The sequence below is a fragment of the Leishmania major genome, chromosome 36 (assembly GCF_000002725.2).
Source record: "Leishmania major strain Friedlin complete genome, chromosome 36".
NCBI lineage: Eukaryota > Euglenozoa > Kinetoplastea > Trypanosomatida > Trypanosomatidae > Leishmania > Leishmania major.
This window is the reverse complement of record NC_007287.2, coordinates 1,934,673-1,953,498: the sequence shown is the minus strand read 5'-3', so window position 1 is coordinate 1,953,498 and position 18,826 is coordinate 1,934,673. Positions and strand designations below refer to the sequence as shown.

Here is an 18,826-nt window from a genome sequence, read left to right as displayed (position 1 = left end):
TAGATGGTGGCACACCCCACCAACGGGGTGCCCCAAATGGAATCAGAGATCGACAACGAGCATGGCAAGTGCACCTCATGCTCACCTTACAGGACCAGGTCGGCGACTCTATGAGTTTCGGCGAAGGCGAGAACGGCGGTCATCTCGGGCTGTCATAGTGGCGTGATCGCACCCTTGACCGCCTCCCTAGATGCACCGCCCTGCATGCCTCTCCTCCCCTCCAAGCGAACGTGACACTTCCATGCATTCGCTGGCATCTTTCTCCCGCCCTCCATCTCTCTCTCTCCCTGTTTGTCTTGTCTGCCCATTCCGCTCCCTCACTCCACCGATCCACTGAATTCGTTCTAGTGCACCGACATAATCAACTGCAGATATATTGTGTGCGCGCGTGTGTGTATCTAGAGAAGTAGCTCTCAGGAGACACTGCACGAGTAGCTCGAGTGCTTCTGCCTTATTCACCCATCATCGATACCGCATTCTCCCCCCTCCCGCATCCTTTACTCTTCCCCTTCGTGCCCGTTCCTCGCCTGCTGTGGCGCCCTCTTCTCGTCTTGCCTAGCCTCTATATAGTATTAGATTTTATCCTAGCTGCAAAGCCTTCCTCTCCCCGCCTTTCGCCTCCCACCTCGTACCTCGCTGTCGCCGTTCTCCCTCCGAATCCATATCGCAACATTCGAAGGAGAAACGAGAAGCTTGAGAGGGAGGAGCGCGTCCTTCTCTCCCTCGCACATACACCCACACAAGCATTGGAGACGGCTGTATAGTGCACCGTAGTTTTTTTTTTATTGATCTCGTTCTCGCGAATAGTGTTTTTTTTTTTTTATTCCTCACACGAGTGTGTGTGTGTGTGTGGGTGGGTGGATGGACTATACATGTGTGTCTTCTGCTGCTTTTTGCACATAGTCGTTGGTTGCCATTTCCTGGCGGCACATCTCTAGGGCACCATTCACTGACCAGGAAAAGGAGCCGAAGATCGTTGCGCTTGAAGTCGCGTGTCTCTCTCTCTTTCTCTCTCTCTCGCCCTCCCTCCCTCCCTCCCTGTGTGTGTGTGCGTGTACTGCTGCTTTCCGTCACACAGCTTTTTTTTCTTGTGTGTTTGCTTGCTTCTACTCTTCTTTCCCAACGCCTTTGCCACCGTCATGCTGCGTCGCACTCTCCGTCGGCTGATGCCGAGCGACGCCATCGGCAGTGTGCATCCGGATGTGCTGTGGGGTTATCAGCAAGGCCAGTACGCGGGACCGGGTTGGGCCAACTTCGTCAAATCGCTCCCGCTCGAGACGCTCGCGATGCAGGGTGGTAGCACTATGGCGAACCTGAACGATCGCGCCGGCACCTTTCTCGACCCCGAGGACCCGCGCCACCCGCTCGCCCTCATGCAGTTTGGCATCATGGGCAAAATGGACGGCACGTTTCATCAGCTCGCCTACGGTGACTTTGGCCGCGTACCGAAGGGGTCGCGGCTGATGCAGGTGCTCTATGAGAACTATCTCGAACCCTTCTCCATGAATCGTGTGTGCGCGCAGCTCTACTTTTACCAGAAGGTGCCGAACAACTACCACGCCTCCGTGGACGCGACAGCCGAGTACGTGGGACAGACAGCGTCTCTCGTTGGACAGGTGGTTGTCGGTCTTGGTGCCTGCATTATGGAGGGGGTCACGATTCGGGCGGACACGAACTGTGTCTACATCGCTGAAGGCGTGCAGATCTTGGAAAACACGTGCATCATGAGCGATGCGCCGACGGATCTGCTGGCGTACCAGCGTCATGAGCTGCTTAACCCGTACCAGCAATGGGACGGTATGGATGGCGTCACGCGCATCATGCCAAACACGATTATCGAGTCGAACTGCTACCTCGATGGCTGCTCCATCGGCTCCTTCAACCGCATTGGCCACAACACCAAGATCATGAAGGGCGTGACAACGGGCATCATGGTGCACATCATGCCTGGCAGCGTGGTGACGGCTGATACCAAGATCGGCGACGGCGAACTCTGGGGCGGCGCACCGGCTTGCAAGATCGGTGAGGTCAGCAAGTTTGAGTACAAGCGGCCATACTACGCATCATTGCTACATCGCGAGAGCGTCGCGGAGTCGTATCGAAACATGTCCCGCTACGGCGACCAGTTCGTGCATTACATGAACGCGATGGGCCAGCTGGAGACGCTCATGATTCATTACGAGGACCACGTCACCCCAGGCATCAAAGCCAAGGTGCGCGACTTTGAGGAGGGCCGGGAGCCGTTTCACCACACGATTACCCGTATCGCACAAGGGTGGTCGCCGGCGAACCGCCCTGATGACAAGAACTTCGCCATGGCCCCGCCTGCGCCGGGTGTGAAACTGTTCGCTGAACACAATACAGACTCGTCGCCGAGCGAGTGGAACGGCTCGTACGCCAACATCACGAACATCTTCAACGACTTCCGCTGGTAGATGCAGCACAAAGCCAAAAGAAACGAAGTAACCACCGAAATGGAGCGCAGAGCTGAAAAGCTGCTGCGCGTGCCAGCACTGAATCTTCGGCTGCGTTGTCTGCGCAGACTCGCACTCGAGAGTGCAGACTCTACTCGTACTCTCTGTCTCTCTCTCTCTCTCTCCGCTTCCTTGTGCAGGCGCACATCGTCTTTCGCCTCGTGAGGTTGTTGACGCAGCTCATGCTTCTTTTCCGTGTTTAGTGCTGTTGTTGTTTTGCTTTGCTAGCCGCCGCCCCCTCCCCCCGTCCCTCTGGGCCTCTTCTCTTCCTCTCCCCTGCCCTCCCGCTAGCGTTCGTGTTGTCCTCTTCTGCTTGTGAGTTGGTAAGCTCGTAGATGTATCCACGGGTGCCTTTCGCTTGGTTGCGCGCCCTCCTCGCCTTGCTATCCTGCAGTGCACCGGTGCCCATGCGCGTGCTAGCTAGCTCTCCCCCTTTCGCAACCTTGAAGTCGACGCGTCTGCCAGAGTTTCCGATCTCGTTGGCGTCTTTTGTTCAGAGTTCTTCTATTTTCTGTTGCCCGAGGCGCGCCTTTCTACGCCGTCGAGCTCGCCCCCCTCTCCCTCTGTGTCACTGCAGCCTTTCGCTCGGTACTTCTCTCGTCCTTTTCGCTACCCCTTGCCTCCCTCCGTGTTTGGCGGTGCGCGCATTTTGCCTTCAGGGTGCGTCTCTCATGTCACGGTGAGGGTGGGGTGGGGTGGGGGGCGGGGGGTGGCCGCACGTGTGTTGAGAAGAAGGGGCGGCGAGGGATGGAGGAATGAGGCGGGAAGCGACAGAGAGCCACGTCAATGCACATCCTGCACAAACGACAACGAAATCAAAGCAGGAAGAGTTGAGGGAAAGAGAGAGAGAGAGGGGGGGGGGTAAGGCGGTACATCAAGGATGGATTAGGATGCACGTACCTCCACCTCGTGCATCATGTTTGTTGCCCACCGAACGTGCTGAGCGTGGCTTGCGCCGCCCGGTCATGCGTTCGAATGTTCTGCTGCGGGCTCTGTGAACAACACCGGTAGCACAGAGGACTACCAGAAAGCCGCTGAGCTGTCCTCGTGGTCCTCGCAACTCTCTGCTATTTTCCTCGCTCTCCATCTCTCTCTCTATCGAGCTTCTCCTCTGCGAGAACGGGTATGCCGCACGCTCGTGCCTGTACCTCTTCTTTATCTCCGCATTATGTTCATCACATGGGCCTCTCGTACTCTTCTCACTCTTTCTGCCGTACTTGTTTTTCATCTTCGGCCATTTTTCTTTCTCGTCTTGCGGCCTTTGCGTGCCCCTCGCCTCCCTTCCCGCTTCTCACCCGGGCACGAGCACCGCTACGTGGAGTGGCCGCACCCCTTCTTCTCGAGCTTCTATCGCGCCCTGCGCAGCAGTGAAAAATCGTGAAGGAATAGAGAAAGAGAGGAGTTTCTCAATCGGAGTGGTGGCCTTCAAACCGTTCTTCAACCGCGTCCTGCGGATGACGGTCGTCATTACCGAGCATACCGAAACTGCACTAACGAGAGCCGGGCTGCCAGTACTGCGCACTCCTGCATTGATAGATTTAAGCTGCTCTGGCGTCTTTGGTCTCGCTGAACTACTTACATGCGGTCTACTGCAGCGACGACTAGAGTCATAGAATCGCACTAAACACGCCTGCGCCACCCCTCGTTCGACATTTCTCACCCATTCTCGATTGCTCTCAACCGTTTGTTCGTCTGCGTGCGTGCGTGTGGGTGTGCTGAAGGTCCCCGACGCCACGGTCTCCTCAGTTTGCAATCGTGTCTTTTTTCCGCGGGTTAGACTCGCAATCATGTCGGCTCTGAACGATAGTCGTACTACCAGCGGGCGTCCACTTCCAGGTGGGAAGCCATACGCACTGCGACCGGAGGGGATACCTCCCTCGTTGTGTGGCGACAATGTTGGGGCTAGCAGAGGCGGTGATAGCATCGGCGACTTCAAGACGGCGTTTGAGCAGCCTCACAGCATAGATAGCGAAGAAGAGGGCGACGTAGAAGCCGCCTCCTCTCCCGAGCAGCGTCTGCGTCGTGTTCAACGAGATGTATATCGTCATGAGCGTCAGATTGCTTCCCTCTTCAGTGAAAAACACGAGCACTGTGAGCATTTAGCGACTGTTTACAAGGAGCTGGAAAAGGTCCTTCGCAAGATCCAGCTGGCGCCGCTGGAGGACCTTAAAGGGCATGCCGCGTCTCCCTCTGCTTCGACGTTCTGTGCGCCGAGCAGCGACGAGGACGGCTATGCGGCGTCGAGTACCGTTTCTGCGCTCGCGTCTTCGCTGCAGCAACGCTTTCACCAGGTGCTTCAACAACATCAGGATCGTGTTTACGACGTTCTTGTTGACTACCGCCAGCAGATCAACAAAAGTGAGTACGAGACTGGTCGGCGTCTGTGCGCCATAGAGGAGGCGATTGCGCAGATTCAGTCGGATGTGCGCGAACTACAACACACAGCCAGCATCCAGGTAGAGGAGCTGCGGCACGTCCAGCAGGACGTGCGTCAACGCGTCGAGGCGGTGGCCGTGCAGCAAGAGGCTCAACGCGCCGCCCTCGACGCGACCAGGGAAGCGCGAGACACGAAGGCAGCGAAGCTGCTAAGCAAGATTCAAGACGACGTCGCTGGACTGAGGGCCGACGCAAAGGCTGCGCGGACTCAGCAAATAGAGAGCGCAAAGGACGTCGAGGAGCAGATTCGGTCGCTGTTATCAGCCCAGCATAGGACAGAGGAGGCTTTGGGGGCACATAGTGCGTCTATCGCGCAGCTGCAGAACCAGGATTCGCTTGAGGGGGCGTTTCATGAGGTGAAGGACTGGCTCGGTGACCTCGAAAAGCGTATGGTCAGCCGCGGTGAGCTCCTGCAGTGGACAGCGTCATTGCAGAGTGAAATACATCAGATGCGGCGCGTCACGGGTGGGGTACTCTCGCACACGATTGAACCAACGGCGCCTGGCCAAGACGCTTAGTGAAGAGAATGTCTTGTTCGCGAGTGTGCGGCATGCATCCCCGTCCCTCCATCCATGAGGAGAACGGTAGAGTGGTTGTGCTGAAAGGCCGCGTACTTTCATGCCCACCTTCTCATCATCATCTCTTTGTCCCCCCCCCTCCTCTGCACTCTTGCCTTTGCAGGTCCTGCTGTCGTTTGATCCACGTCGTGGTAGTGGCGTTATGGGTGCCCCGCAGTTAACACGAGGGCATGCTTCGCTGCAAAACATTGAGGTATGCTACGCCTGTGTGTTGCTGGCGCAACGCGTGCGTCCATGGCAGGTGTCCAGACGAGGATGGACGACGCGGCGTAGGCGGAGAGGACTGCACCACTTTTTTTTTCGCTCCTCGGCTCCGTTTCAGTCTTCGCGTCCGTCCACCACGCGACTCGAATTGACAGAAGCGGCTCCCTGCCTCTCTCACACGCGTATGTGTGTGTGTGTGTGTCTGTGCCGCGACTACGCGTGAATGCCGTGGCGATTCTGCGAATGCAATGGATTATGGCCTGACTTTCACATCTCTCTCGCTTTTGCTTGGTTGCGTCTGCTCCGCTCTTCGCGCTCCCTGCGATTTCGTCATGTGTGCATCCTTCTGCTGACCTCCACATTCACGGCACCCATTCACTCCACAGCAGTTGCGCAAGGTACGGGCATTGCCCTGGCACACACCGAGGGAGCGCAGACTCCTGCTGAAAGGTTTCTTTCACAGACCCCTGAGCGTGAACTCTCTGCGCCCGCCACCCCCCTCCCCCCGAACTCTCTCCCAAACTGCCAGTAGAGAGAAGAAAAGCTCGCTGTGCTTCTTTTCTGCTTAGACTCTTGCCCCCCTCCCTCCCTGCCTCCCATCTTCGGTGAATGATACAGGGGCCCCTGTATTCGACGTCGTCCTAGGTACCTCACAAAGACAACGCCACCCCCTTGTAAAACCATGTCGAGCCCCGTCAAGCCCGCGACGTCCGCCTCGGACAACCTCTTCAAGTCACTGGAGAGGGACTTTGAGGAGGCCATGCGCGCCTTGGAGGGCGAGGAGTCGTTGGGACACTTTCGCTTCGAGTACGATAAGTTATACCGCGCCCTCAAGAAGAGTCACGCCTCCGAAAATGAGATTGCCACACAATGCCAGCAGCTGACGCAGGAGCTGCTTTCCAACGCTGCCAAGATGCAAGCGGCAGTGAAGCTCGCGCAGGGCGACCACAGCACCATCGAGTCGCTTAAAAAAGAGATCGAGAAGGCGTGGCGCGCCGTGGACGTGGCGAATGAGAAGGATCAGCGCGCGCGAGAGATGGTGAAAACGCTGAAGCAGGAAATTCAGTCCCTGCAGAGCATGATCCATGATGGCACCTCTATGTCTACTGACCACATGTCGACGCTGGAGCAGCTCAAGATCGACAACAAGCGCCTCCTGACAGAGAGTGAGGATATGACGAAGCAGATGGATACCTACACGAAGGAGATGGCGGAGCGGAGTGCAACTCTAGGGACGTTGAAGGCGTCGACGGAGGAGGCTGTGCAGGAGCGCAAGCTATTGGCAAGTCGCCTGGAGCTGGTGCGGCAGGAGTACAACCGTGAGCGCAATGCGCGCGAGCGAGCCGAGTATCAGTGCTGCGAGCTTTTGTTGACGCTCAAGACGCGTGAAAAGGCGCTACAGGAACGGCAAGAGCGCCTCACCTTGATTCACGCGCATGCAGAAACACACAAGACGGAGCTAGAAAAGCAGCAGCGCAGGCGGCAGGCGCTACAGCAGCAGCTTGAAACAGCCGAGAAGCAGCTCTACCACACAAAGCAGTCGTACAACGACAGCGTCGACACCACCGTCGAGCTGAACGAGCGACTGCACGCGATGGAGAAGCAGATTGCGGCCACCGGGAAGATGATCCTCGAAACGCGTGACGAGTGCGCGCGAGTCACTCGCATCGAGGAGCGCGACTTTCGCGAGTTCGACCGCCTCAAACAGCAAATCGACAACATTCGAAGAGACGAGGACCGAATTGCATACGAGGAGGAGACGGTGCGCAAACGCATCGCTGCGGTGAAACAGGAGAAGCGGACTTTGCAGGAGGCGCTGGAGCTGCTCGAGCGGGAGTGCAGTGCCCTGGAGAAAAAGGGCGCCAGGGAGGAGTCTCTGCAGACCGCCACGCAAGCGCTCGTTCAGAACGAGCTCGCTCAGCAAGCGGAGCTGGAGGCGTGCATCTCGCAAGAGACCGAAATCGGGCGCCGTCTCCGCGATGCGCTGCAGCGTTTGGAGAAGGAGCGGGAGAACTGTGTGAGCGAGGTGTCGCAGATGAGCGGGCAAAGCAAAAGCGCTGCAGAGGAGCTCAAGATGGCAATCTTTCAAGTTGAGGAGGTGCAGCGGAAGCTGGACGAGAGCGAGCGTCGTCTGACGCAGCAGCAGGCAAAGTACGAGCACATGCGGGCAGAGCGAAACCAGCTATCGAAACGTCTCGTCGACGCTCAGGATGAGATTGTCGAGTACCGACAACGGGTGAAAGTGGTGGATCATCAAGTGCATCAGTTTAAGGAGGAGCTGGCGCTGAAGGCGCGCAAGTGTCAGAGCGACAAATCGCAATACAAAATTAGCAAGGAGCGCCTCATGAAGGCACGCCAGCTTGTCAACGACAGCACGGCTAGTTTCGACGCGACAATGAAGGAGGGGGAGCGCGTGGGGCAGGAGATCAAGCGGCTGTTGAAGGTGATGCAGGAGTGCGACAAGGGCCTCTGCGGACAGCAGCGAGAATTTACGAAAATGAGCAACGAGCGCGATACCCTCGCCGCCCAGCTGACTCGCCGCAACGACGAACTTGCCCTACTGTACCAGCAGCTGCAGCTAATACAGGACACCGTCAACGCCGGGGAGGCGGCGTACCGCGACCGACTTGATGACCTGCGCCTCCTCCACCTTAAGTTGCGAGAAATTCAGCATCAGTCTATGCTGGCGCAGGTGCGCGGGGGTGAAGTGTCCACCGCGAAGGAGCGGTTGCGAGCCAAGCAGAAAGAGGTGCTGCTGGAGCAAGCCAAGGTGGCCGCCCTCGCCGAGGAGCTCGAGAATCCGCAGAACGAGTCTCGTTGGCGACGCGTTGGCGGTGGCTATCCGTCGATGGCGGAGCTGGAGTCGAAGATGAAGGTGCTGCAGCGCAACCTCCTCACCAAGTCGGAGGAGTGCATGAAGCAGGAAATGGCACTCGAGGAGAAGCAGCGGCTAATGATGGAAATGCATGCCATGGCTGCGCGCCAGCCGGGCCCGGAGGTGGCACAGCAACTGAATGCCTACCAGAAGGATATGCAGAAGAAGAATGCGCAGATGAAGCAGAAGGCATCGGAGCTCAACATGACGGCGACACACAAGGCTGAGTTGCGGTACGAGGTGGCGCGCCTGGGTCGTGCAGTCGACGAAATGCGGCAGAAGTACTACGAGGTGAAGGTGAAGAACGAGACCTTCTTGGCGGCCGAGTTCGTTCCTGCTTCGTAGTCCATGGGCGTGTACGATAGATGGATGAACGCTGCCTGCCTGTTATCAAAGACGTACCTGCCAAGGCGAGTGCGTGCTCTGCGTGTGAAGATTCATGGCTACTCTCTCGGTTCCGGTAGTCGTTCCTACACACATCTGTGTTTGCTATTACACGGCAGCTTTGGATGCGCTGCTCTGGAGTCTGTCGCTGTGAGGGCGCAGCTGTGTGCGCGTGCATTCCCCCCCCCCCGTGTTGCTGTCATGACAAGTGTCCTTGTGTCTGCTTGCTTTATCCATGTACACTACCAAAGCCAAGCCGCCGACACCTTTTCCTGTTCGGCGTGCGGCCGACTTGCGCCTCTTTTTGTTTCTGTTTGCCGTCTGACGCATACGTCCGTCTTGTGTCCGCAGCGATGGAAGACTATGTGCACGACACACACACACACAGACATGGTTCGGTAAAGGACAGGAAAAGAGTGTAACGCCGAGGTGCACTCTCTGCTTCTGCGCATACAGGACAAGGGATGAGCAGCTCGAATGCGTAAACGGCCGGCCGCCTCTTCCTAGACCATACCACATCATCTTTGAAGGCGAATGCGTGCTTGTGCTGTCTGAAGAGCTGATGGGGGGTCCCCTCTCGCTCTGTCGCCACTCCTCCTTCGGCGCCTCGAGTCTGCTTGCTGTTGCTGCTGTAATCCTGAGCCTCCTCTCCACCTCCTCTCTCTCTCTTCGCGCTCTCGCAAACCCATCAACCGTGAGCGTTGATGGGAACTTTTTCCTTTGCATCACGCATCCGCTGATTCATCGCGCCTCACCTCCTCTCACTCACCCCACCTCCTCCCGCCGTGCTCTACTCGCACATGGCGGGTTGCGCGCACACGAACCACAACACGCACACACGCGCATCGTTTCCGTTCGTCATCTACCGCTAGCTTTCACCCCCTTCCCCCTTTTCGTTCGTCGATACCCCCACCCCACCCCCTCTTCGCGACCTGTCACCATGTCCGCTGTGGAGTCTGGCTCGAAGGTTCTCCGGATGAAGGAGAGCGACGCGCAGAAGCTGCTCGCGATGCGCTGCCACATTGGCACGCGCAACCAGAGCAGTGCGATGAAGAAGTACATCTACGGCCGCACGGCGGAGGGCAGCCACATCATTGACGTGCACATGATGTGGGAGAAGCTAATCCTCGCTGCTCGCGTGATCGCTGCTGTGGAGAACCCGAAGGACGTGTGCGTGTGCTCGTCGCGCCTGTACGGCACGCGCGCCATCTACAAGTTCTCGCAGCACGTGGGCACGAGCTTCCACGGGGGCCGCTTCATCCCTGGTACGTTCACGAACCAGATCCAGAAAAAGTTCGTGCAGCCGCGCGTGCTTGTGGTGACGGACCCGCGTACGGACCACCAGGCCATCCGCGAGGCGTCGCTGGTGAACATCCCTGTGATTGCGCTGTGCGACACGGACGCGCCGCTGGAGTATGTGGACATTGCGATCCCGTGCAACAACCGCGGCATCAAGTCGATCGGCATGATGTACTGGCTGCTTGCGCGCGAGGTGCTGCGCCTGCGCGGCACGATTGTGCGCTCTGTGCCGTGGGAGGAGAAGGTGGACCTGTTCTTCTACCGCGACCCCAACGAGGCTGCGGAGGAGAAGGCCGCCGCGGCCGCTGCGGCGCCCGCCGCGGAGGCGGAGGAGGGCTTCGGCTGGGTGGAGCGCAACGACGACAACGCGTGGGAGGCGTAAGGCGTTGTGAAGACAGCTACGGAGAGACATGTTCTCCACTGCTTTTCTTCTCGGCACATCTACCGTCGCGGGGTCATCGCACTCATATTCGCTGTAACCGTTGTGGGCTGGACTAGACGTGGGGAGGGTGGCACGTAGAGGCCCTAGCCAACTGCGTCGGCTGTCAGACCTGTGCGGCAATTGAACAATCTTACCGACATGGCCAGCATTGGATGCACACATCCGGCATTGTTTCTCTTGTGTCTGATCGCACTAGTCAATGGACGCAGTATCACCCGTTGCCTGTTGTTTGGTGCGTGGTGTATTGTGTGGGTGGCGACTGCGTGAATGAGTGAAGGGCGAGCAGAGAAGGTGGGGTGCAGTGCGCTCCTGCACGCACGCGTGGTTTCCCCTCCAGCAGAGGAAGATACACGCACACACCGAGAGTGTGGCGTAGGTGAAGCACAGACTTTTTTTGTTCATTTGGGTCTGCGATCATTTCTTGTTTCGGTTCTGTTATTTGAACGCTGAAGAGGAAAACGAGAAGAAAAGGTGCGCAGTCGACCCCGGCTGTGAGTCGGTTGCACACCCTCAACACAAGCTTTCGCGGAGGCGGCGTGTCGGTGTAGCGTAGGCTAGAGAATGGGATGGGTCACCATGATTGTGTCGCCAGTGCAGTCTGGCATAAGTGAGCGGGGTGTCGGCCTGCTCACCCCTCCCCGCCCCGCCCAGCTTGCTAGCTGGCATCGCTGCAGAGGAAGAAGGTGCTGTGCTGTGTGAATTCGCGGCATTCCTATGGGAGAGCTGGGAAGCTCAAGGTATGAGATTTCACATGCGTGACTGCCCGTGCACGGTGCTGCGTATTCATGTTGACACACGTTTTGAGCCTTTTTCCCGAACTGTTGCATTACTCTTCCCCCTTCCCCTCCACTCCCTCCCCCTCCCCCTCCCTCCCCCGCGCGCGCGATTCATCTGCTGTTGTCCCTGTCTTGACGCGCAGTCACGTCGGCGCAGTCGATCGTCCCAGGCGTAGCTGTGAGCTCGGAAAACGCGCAAACACAAAAAAAGAAGAAGCGCCGGGCGTGTGCCTCTTCTTACAATTTGATCTGTCGTGTGACTGGAACGGGCGCTGTCGTGCTCCCTCTGTGGCGTGCACACGCACCTAGGGCGGGAGGAAGACTTTCTCTTTCTGTCCCTCCTTCAGTCATCTTGCATGCGCCGGGTTACTTCGTTGTACCATTGATGCGCATTGGTGCGTCGCCCCGTGTCTCAGGTCGACCCTCTCTACGCGAGGGCGTGGTTTCCTGCCGCACTGTACGAGGGCCATCTTCATTTTCTTGGGAAGGGGGGGGTTCTGCCGCTGGCTCCTGGCACTATAGCGAGAGTGTTGTGCGCTTTTTTCGACTCTTGTAGGTGGCATCTTCATCACCCCTTCAGCCTGATCGTCGTTGCCGCGGGCGTCTTGTCCCCCTCTTCGTGCACAGCTTCGCTACGCAGGCCAAGTGAACAGTTGTACGAAAGGCGGAATCAGAGGAGCGAGGGAGCAACAAGGACTTTCACAGAGCATACCTGAGAGCGAGTGCGTGCCTCTCGCACTATCAAGCGAAGATTGTTGGCGCATAGACTCCTCTTGGCTCTTCTTTCGTTTTGCGTGTACACTGCACGGCGTCTTGTTCATCGGCGCCGCAGTTCCGTTCCGCTTTCTACCCCTTGGCCTCGTGTACTTGACACTCAGTGCTTACATTTCTTTCCTCTTCGTTTTCTAACGTGAACGAGGAGTACTCTCGCCTTGGATGGATCGGGGGCGATTGTTTTCACGTTGACCCTCGTGTGGTTCCCGTCGTCGATCTCCTATTCGTGTGTCCGTCGGTCCCTCTCCCTGTCTCTCTCTGTCTGTGTTTTTGTGTTGATCCGGCTGTGCGCGTGCTTTTTTGGTGTATTTCTTGCGTGTGTGGCGGTGCGCCGCTCTTTGCTTGTCCTCTCCGGCCGCATCTGCTTTTTTCTCACTGTTGGTCACGTGTCTGCTTTCTTGTTCTTTTTTTTTCCGAGGGGTGTGGGGGGCTCTTTTGTGTGTCCAGCATGTCTTTTCTCAGAGGATCTGCGTCCATTAATCGCACCCTTATCACGGTCGTCCTGCTCTTGACACTCACACTGCTCTTAGACCTAAGGCGGTTGCCGGACAGCTCAGCAGCTCAGGAGTATGTCTTCTCCCTTCTGACCCCCTGCGATGGGGTCGGACTCTGCAACCTCTGTGGGGACGTGCTGGAGATGGTAGACCTCTTGCAGCGTGCGCTCGCGAACCCGTTTCAAGATAAGTTGACGTTCTCGCCGGAGGACTGGGATGCGCATGGGCTTCAGCCATATCAGAGATGTCTGCGGGAGCCGTTCCTGCGCGGCTGCGACACACTTGTTCACAAAATCAGGATGCAGCGAATCGATTTCGCGAAGGGAATACTGGAGCAGGTGGTCGAGGATGTGCAGTTTCGGCAGAAGTGGGGTTCTTTAGGCGAGGACTACGTTACCGAAAACGCCGTGCAGCTCACCGCGTACATCTTCGACTCACAGGAGCGCTCGCTCGGCGGGAGGCGCGATCCGCGCAAGGAGGACGGCGCCGCGCAGAATATTGTTTACCAGCCATCCACACTTAGCCTCGGCGGCGACCCTGCGCTCGAAAGCCTGGTTACGTGCGTGTGGTTTCTGCGGCGCGATGTTCTGCTTCTCCATCAGGACTTCTGCTACCCCGTCTGTGAGGGTAGGCTGACCGTCTTTGGGCGGGTGCAAGTAGCGCTTCTGCGCTTCTACGTGCGACACGCTATCAAACCTCGTCTTCTTTTTCTGCGGCAGCAGCATCGCGGGACACTAGTGGTGGTGGAGCTGATGATGATCGGCTTTGCCTTCTGCGTGGAGAGGCTGATGCGTCCTGGTCTGACGTGCAGCGGCACCGTGGCGCGCCGTATCAGGCGCGTGCAAGGAGGTACAGCATCCTCGACGTCCACTGGCAGCGGCTTAGTGAGTGGGGTCCATGGAGAAGATAGCGTTGCTGCGGCGAGCAGTGGCGGCGGTAGCGCTGGTGGCGGTGGCGGTGGCGGTGGCGGTGGTAAACTTCACTGCCGACCAGGTCGACGACGGCGCTGGGTTGTGGTGATGTAAACTCCAGAAGAAAGAGGCGATATTCCGCGATTAGGGGCTGGGGAGTGGGATGCAGTGTCCACTGCTTACAGCTCTGTTTGGGAGAGGGGTTCTCCCGTCGTGGCGCACGTGTGCGCGTGTTTTGTGAGTGTGGTCCTTTTCTTGTGAGAAAATGGCTGCAGATGAGACGAGCGGCTGCTCCATATTCTGTGCACGGGGCATCATTTCCTTTTTTCTGCTTGGCGGGCATGCACCGGTAGGCTTTGCTGCGACGCTATAGCGTTGTCGGCCGCAATTTGGTCGGTTGCTGGTGTTCTCGTGGCTGCGGCGCTTCCTGTGCAGGGTGGCTGTGCATCAGCAACCCCGAAGCGAGGTAAAGGGGTGCTAACTTGGCTGTCGTATACGAATCGTTGAAGCCTTTTGGTGTGAGACTCTGCGTTGGCAAGCTGTCTCCTCCGTTCCACGTTGCTGTCTGTTTCAAGCCTCGTTCACTCCAATGGCTCAGTCTACTTGCTCTCCTGTAGCTTGCCGTCTCTCTTGACGCCCTCCGTCTCTCCATGATTGCGTGGAGGTGTGAGTCTCTCTGTGTTCCCGATGACGGGGGGCACTTCCGCGCTGTATCAGTGTCCAGAACCCGTTCCGTGGATAAGCGAAGGAGACTCCTATCGCTGAGAATTCCGAAACCGCCTGTGGTGGTGACAGGGTCAGCTACCCGATGGCGTGGGGGCGATCAGAGCGATGCATTGTCACAGATGCCGGCGGTCAGGTCTTGGAGAGCGTAGCGTCGGAGTGAGCTGCCACAGTGCACAGTTTCGTACCATTCACAGGATGGGCAGAGTGTCAGTGTCACTCGAACGTATCTCACCTCCGGCCCTTACACCGCCCACTGGGTATGAGGAGTCTGAGCCATCAAGTGGCGAGCAGGATAATGGGGAAGCGGCTGTGGGGCGACCTGCGAGGCGGGTAAGTAAGTACGGTTTCAGGAAGAAGCCGTGCTCCGATGCCCGATTCGTCTCAATCGCCTAGCACGCGTGTGTGTATAGCGCTGCTTCGCACGAAGCAGGTGAGCCGGTGACGGGGCGGGTCTGGGGAGGAGTTAAACTCATGTTTTATGGCAGAGACACCTACACGTTGGCGCGGACAAGTCTCTCTCTCTTTATATATATATGTGTGTGTGTGTGCCCCACGGGTGTAGGCGGCGCACGTATGGGGTGGAGAAAAGACGCGTTGTCTGCCTCTCCGTCTCGTCATTCTTCTTGCGCCAGAGACTCCCCTGCACTTCGTTGTTTGTTTCCGCACCGTAACGCAGCTCGCCTCTTCTTTTGTTGTTGTTGTTTCGTTGCCTTTTCGTGTTGTGCATTTTGTGTGTGCGTGTTGTGAGCTCCGTACCTAACGCGTCAGTAGACGTTGCCGTCTTGGTTCCTCCGCCCCCTACCCTCTTTCCTTTTTTTTTCCGTCGCATGGCCTGAGCGCTCTCGTTTTCTCTCTCTTGTGTGCTACCTGACGTGACGATATCCGCAGGCCTTATGGGAAGGGGGGTAGGCGGGCGTGTTCGCCCGCGTGTACACGCCCGTGGCTTGGAGTAGACGGAGGCAAGACGGCGTGAAGGCGGGTAGGCATAGCAGACAACTGGGCCGCTTCGGAAAAGGCGAGGGGTGGTGGTGAGGAGAAGGCGTTGCTGAGAAAAGTGATCCCCTCTCCTGAAAAGCAAAGACCATGTACAACGGAAAAACCAGTGTTGCTGTCTCATCGCCGCGAGGTGGATGGATTCTCATGATCAGCGAAAAGGTATCTTTACTGAAGAACGCGGGTTGATTGATTCTCCACTCCGGGACTTGAAGCTGAGCCTAAAAATGGTGTTCTGACCACCGACTGCTGCGCTCTGCACGCCTCACTTCACTCTCTGCACCGCTTTCACCTCTTTCGGTGATCATCATCGCGTGTCGGGCAGACGTCCACTTAACTCCTCCATCGCAAAACAAAAAGCACACCTACACTCAGCGGCATCCGTGTCTCTTGCCATGGTTCATGTCGATCACAGGTAAAATCGCTGTACTGCGTGCTCCTTCTTTGGCCCCTCTACAAAGACAGGGGTGAACCTGTTTTTGTCCACCGAGAGAGCGGTAGGCACACGCGCACACACCAATATCGAAAAGGGCACTGAGAAGCTCAGCTGTAGTTGGACGTCGTACACCACTCCAAACGTGTTAGGTGGTACGACTGCTCCCATTCGCTTTTCTTTTTTTCCGTCGTCGTAGAAGGGACGCGTTCTAATTATTGCTGGCGTCATCTGCGTTTTCTGAGATTCATTCTTGTCTTCGTCGTTGCGGGTACTCGCACCTGCGCACACTGCACACACACACACACACACACACAGAGAGAGAGACACATAGACGCGAACACGGAGATATGCATGCAGACGACCCTACCCTTTGTCACATTCTTCCTTGAGTAACTAGGCTCCTTCCACCCCCGCGCGTGGTGTAGCACCTTTGCATCTTTTTCCTCCTCGTTCTGCTTTTTTCTTCCTACTCGGCGTGTGTCCTTCCGGGCTTTGGGAGAATGGCCACTGTTCACGTATTTGTAGGACAGTGCGGCAATCAAGTCGGCACGGCATTTCTGGACACGGTTGCATCCGAGGCGGAGGCTAGCGTCGATGAAGGCTACCAGATGCGTGTGTCAGCCATGCACTTTCGACCTGCGCTGCGACCGCCGCCGGCGCGGCGCCACCATCAGCGCTCAGCAACGGGGCCGTCGCGTGAGCCGTCCGAGGCGGCGAGGCGCATAGGACACCGGCAGTATTACTCCTTGTCTTACTACGCGCAAGAGAAAGAGCGCGCGGCGATGGACACCTCTCTGCCCCAGCCGCGGTGTGTGTTGGTGGACATGGAGCCCAAAGTGATTGCCGCCACAGTGCAGCGTGCTAACGGGCAACTCGAGCAGCACAAATCCTCTCCTTCGTCCTCTTCTTCCCCTTCACCGCAGTCTGCGTCAAGGCGCCTCTATTCCCTGGCGCCGCAGCAGTGTGTGACCCGCGGCGAAGGCAGCGCCAACAACTGGGCCTTTGGGTACCACCAGCAGGGACAAAGCCGTCGTGACGCCATCGTGGAATGTCTTCGACGCGAGAGCGAGCAGCAGGGTACCGTCGTATCGACCTTCCACGTGCTTCACAGCATCGCCGGCGGCACCGGCTCGGGTGTCAGCTGCCTCGTTGCGGAAGAGATCAAGACGATGTTCCCGCGCTCCACGTTGCTGCACTCCGTTGTGTGGCCGTTCCGTTGCGGCGAGGTCGTGACGCAGTGGTACAACGTTGTCATGGCGGTCAGCACTCTGGGTGGGTTGGCGGACGGCGTATTCATCGCCTACAATGACGCTATCGCAGAGGAACTGAAGGGTGCGCGGGCGAATCGCGGCTTCAAAGATGCCGGGGAGGTGTCCTTCCAGCTCATTAACCAGCGCATCAGCGGGGTGCTCGCCCCGCTTCACCTACCGCAGCTTCTCTACACTCTCCCGTCTCCCCAGAAAGACCTCTCGAAAAACCGCATCCTCGGCACGGGCAGTGGAGCTGCCCGAGGCGTCTTGGGGAGCGGCCCGACTGGCTGCGTCGCGGAAGGCGCGGCGCCGCGGCGGTACGCCACTGCCAGCGATGTCATCGAGGCCCTTTCACTGGACCCGGCGATGAAGTTCTTCACAGGCTCGCTCGCGCCGCAGATGGTCACTGGCTCCACGACGTGGGCTGCGGTGCTCGGCGAAGCGGCTCGAACGGCACAACACAGCTTCACTGCTCCGAGTGCGCTGGCTCCGTCCGCCGACACGGGTTTCTCGCGCTCAGAAGGGAAAGCAATGACTGATAGGGTAGCTGATGCCTCCGCGTTTTACATGCAGCACCGAAGCTGCTTGTGGGCTATTCGCGGGGTTGCGGCGCACACCGACGGCATCCGTGAGCTGCGTCACCTCATGGCCGACATCGCCTCGTCGCCATTTCCGATGACGTCGCTCTTTGTCAGCCCGGCGGAGGAGTGGCGCGCGACACCGTCGTACACCCGGCCGGACCACAGCGTCACCTTGTACGGCCCCACACCCATGGTGGGCGCGTCGCTGGCTGATGCCGCTGGCCGCGCAGAGGAGCTGCTCCACGTCGGCGCTTTTGTGCACCACTTTGAGCGTTACGGGGTCTCAAAGGCGGAGCTGCGCGATGCCGCGGCCGTGTTGTACGACACAGCCGCTGCCTATCATCTCTAGAGATTCAAAATGGAGGGCTGGGTTAGTGGAGCGATGCGGCGTGATGGCGAAGAGGAATGTGCGGCAGACTCTCCGCTGCGTGCCCCCTCCCTCGAACTCGTTTCGTGGCGTTGTGCTGCCACCGTAGGCGGGACCCGTGCCGGAGAGGTCAACTTCTACGGAGAGCAGGAGGGAATGGACACCTGCCGGCGGTGGCGCCAACGGCGCGGAAAGAAAAACCGAACAAAACAACCCACTTCTACACGCATATGCGCGTCACAAATGTGGATACCTCTGTAGACGCTACCCGCACTTTCGCAAGGCGTGGCGTACACCCTGCGCACACGTATCATGTACTCTCTGCACATTTAGGGCGGCAAACTGTGGCCGCATCGCACCCTGACCAGCTCTGCGATTCGCTCGCACACTTCATAAGCGTCCATGGTGTTGCCCACAGTTTCTTCATGTTTTCTCTTGACCTTTTCCCCCTCTCTCTCTCTAACTCATGTTCCTTCCTCTCGTCTCGTTCTTGTTCTCTTTTCTCTCATTACCACCTCTCATAGAGGTATGAGCCGAAGAACGTCCGTTGTGAAATAGAATCCGCACACCTATTCGATTTGGCTGTGTTTGCGTGCGCCTCTCCGTCCCCGCTCCTTCACGTTGACGCCCACCGTTGTCGGTGGCCAAAGACGTCTTTCTCGTTTGTTTTGTTGCCTGTGTCAGCGCTGTTGCTGCGTCGCCAGGCGCTCGCGCTGACCCTCTACTTCTTTCCGTGAAGACCGCTTGTCCGCCAACTGCGCTGGGCGTTGTTCCAACGTCGAAGGTGAGCATCTTCGCAGTGACAATAAGCATCGCAAGCAAGTTG

General features: G+C 57.9%; 6 protein-coding genes across 6 annotated transcripts; all 6 read left to right on the top strand.

The window, feature by feature from the left end:
- Positions 1 to 1,139: 1,139 nt before the first annotated feature.
- On the top strand, positions 1,140 to 2,435 carry LMJF_36_5040 (conserved hypothetical protein; the record flags this gene model as incomplete). The annotated part of the gene is made up of 1 exon (XM_001687038.1): positions 1,140 to 2,435. The coding sequence occupies one exon, from the start codon at positions 1,140 to 1,142 to the stop codon at positions 2,433 to 2,435; it is 1,296 nt and encodes a 431-aa protein (XP_001687090.1).
- Positions 2,436 to 4,261: 1,826 nt separating this feature from the next.
- LMJF_36_5030 (conserved hypothetical protein) lies at positions 4,262 to 5,428 on the top strand (the record flags this gene model as incomplete). Its single annotated transcript, XM_001687037.1, has 1 exon — positions 4,262 to 5,428. One exon carries the CDS (start codon positions 4,262 to 4,264, stop codon positions 5,426 to 5,428), a length of 1,167 nt encoding a protein of 388 aa, XP_001687089.1.
- Positions 5,429 to 6,374: 946 nt separating this feature from the next.
- On the top strand, positions 6,375 to 8,912 carry LMJF_36_5020 (conserved hypothetical protein; the record flags this gene model as incomplete). The annotated part of the gene is made up of 1 exon (XM_001687036.1): positions 6,375 to 8,912. One exon carries the CDS (start codon positions 6,375 to 6,377, stop codon positions 8,910 to 8,912), a length of 2,538 nt encoding a protein of 845 aa, XP_001687088.1.
- Positions 8,913 to 9,891: 979 nt separating this feature from the next.
- LMJF_36_5010 (putative 40S ribosomal protein SA) lies at positions 9,892 to 10,632 on the top strand (the record flags this gene model as incomplete). Its single annotated transcript, XM_001687035.1, has 1 exon — positions 9,892 to 10,632. The coding sequence occupies one exon, from the start codon at positions 9,892 to 9,894 to the stop codon at positions 10,630 to 10,632; it is 741 nt and encodes a 246-aa protein (XP_001687087.1).
- A 2,058-nt stretch (positions 10,633 to 12,690) lies between these two features.
- Positions 12,691 to 13,761, top strand: LMJF_36_5000 (conserved hypothetical protein; the record flags this gene model as incomplete). Its single annotated transcript, XM_001687034.1, has 1 exon — positions 12,691 to 13,761. The coding sequence occupies one exon, from the start codon at positions 12,691 to 12,693 to the stop codon at positions 13,759 to 13,761; it is 1,071 nt and encodes a 356-aa protein (XP_001687086.1).
- Positions 13,762 to 16,302: 2,541 nt separating this feature from the next.
- Positions 16,303 to 17,982, top strand: LMJF_36_4990 (putative delta tubulin; the record flags this gene model as incomplete). Its single annotated transcript, XM_001687033.1, has 1 exon — positions 16,303 to 17,982. The coding sequence occupies one exon, from the start codon at positions 16,303 to 16,305 to the stop codon at positions 17,980 to 17,982; it is 1,680 nt and encodes a 559-aa protein (XP_001687085.1).
- Between the last annotated feature and the right edge of the window lie 844 nt (positions 17,983 to 18,826).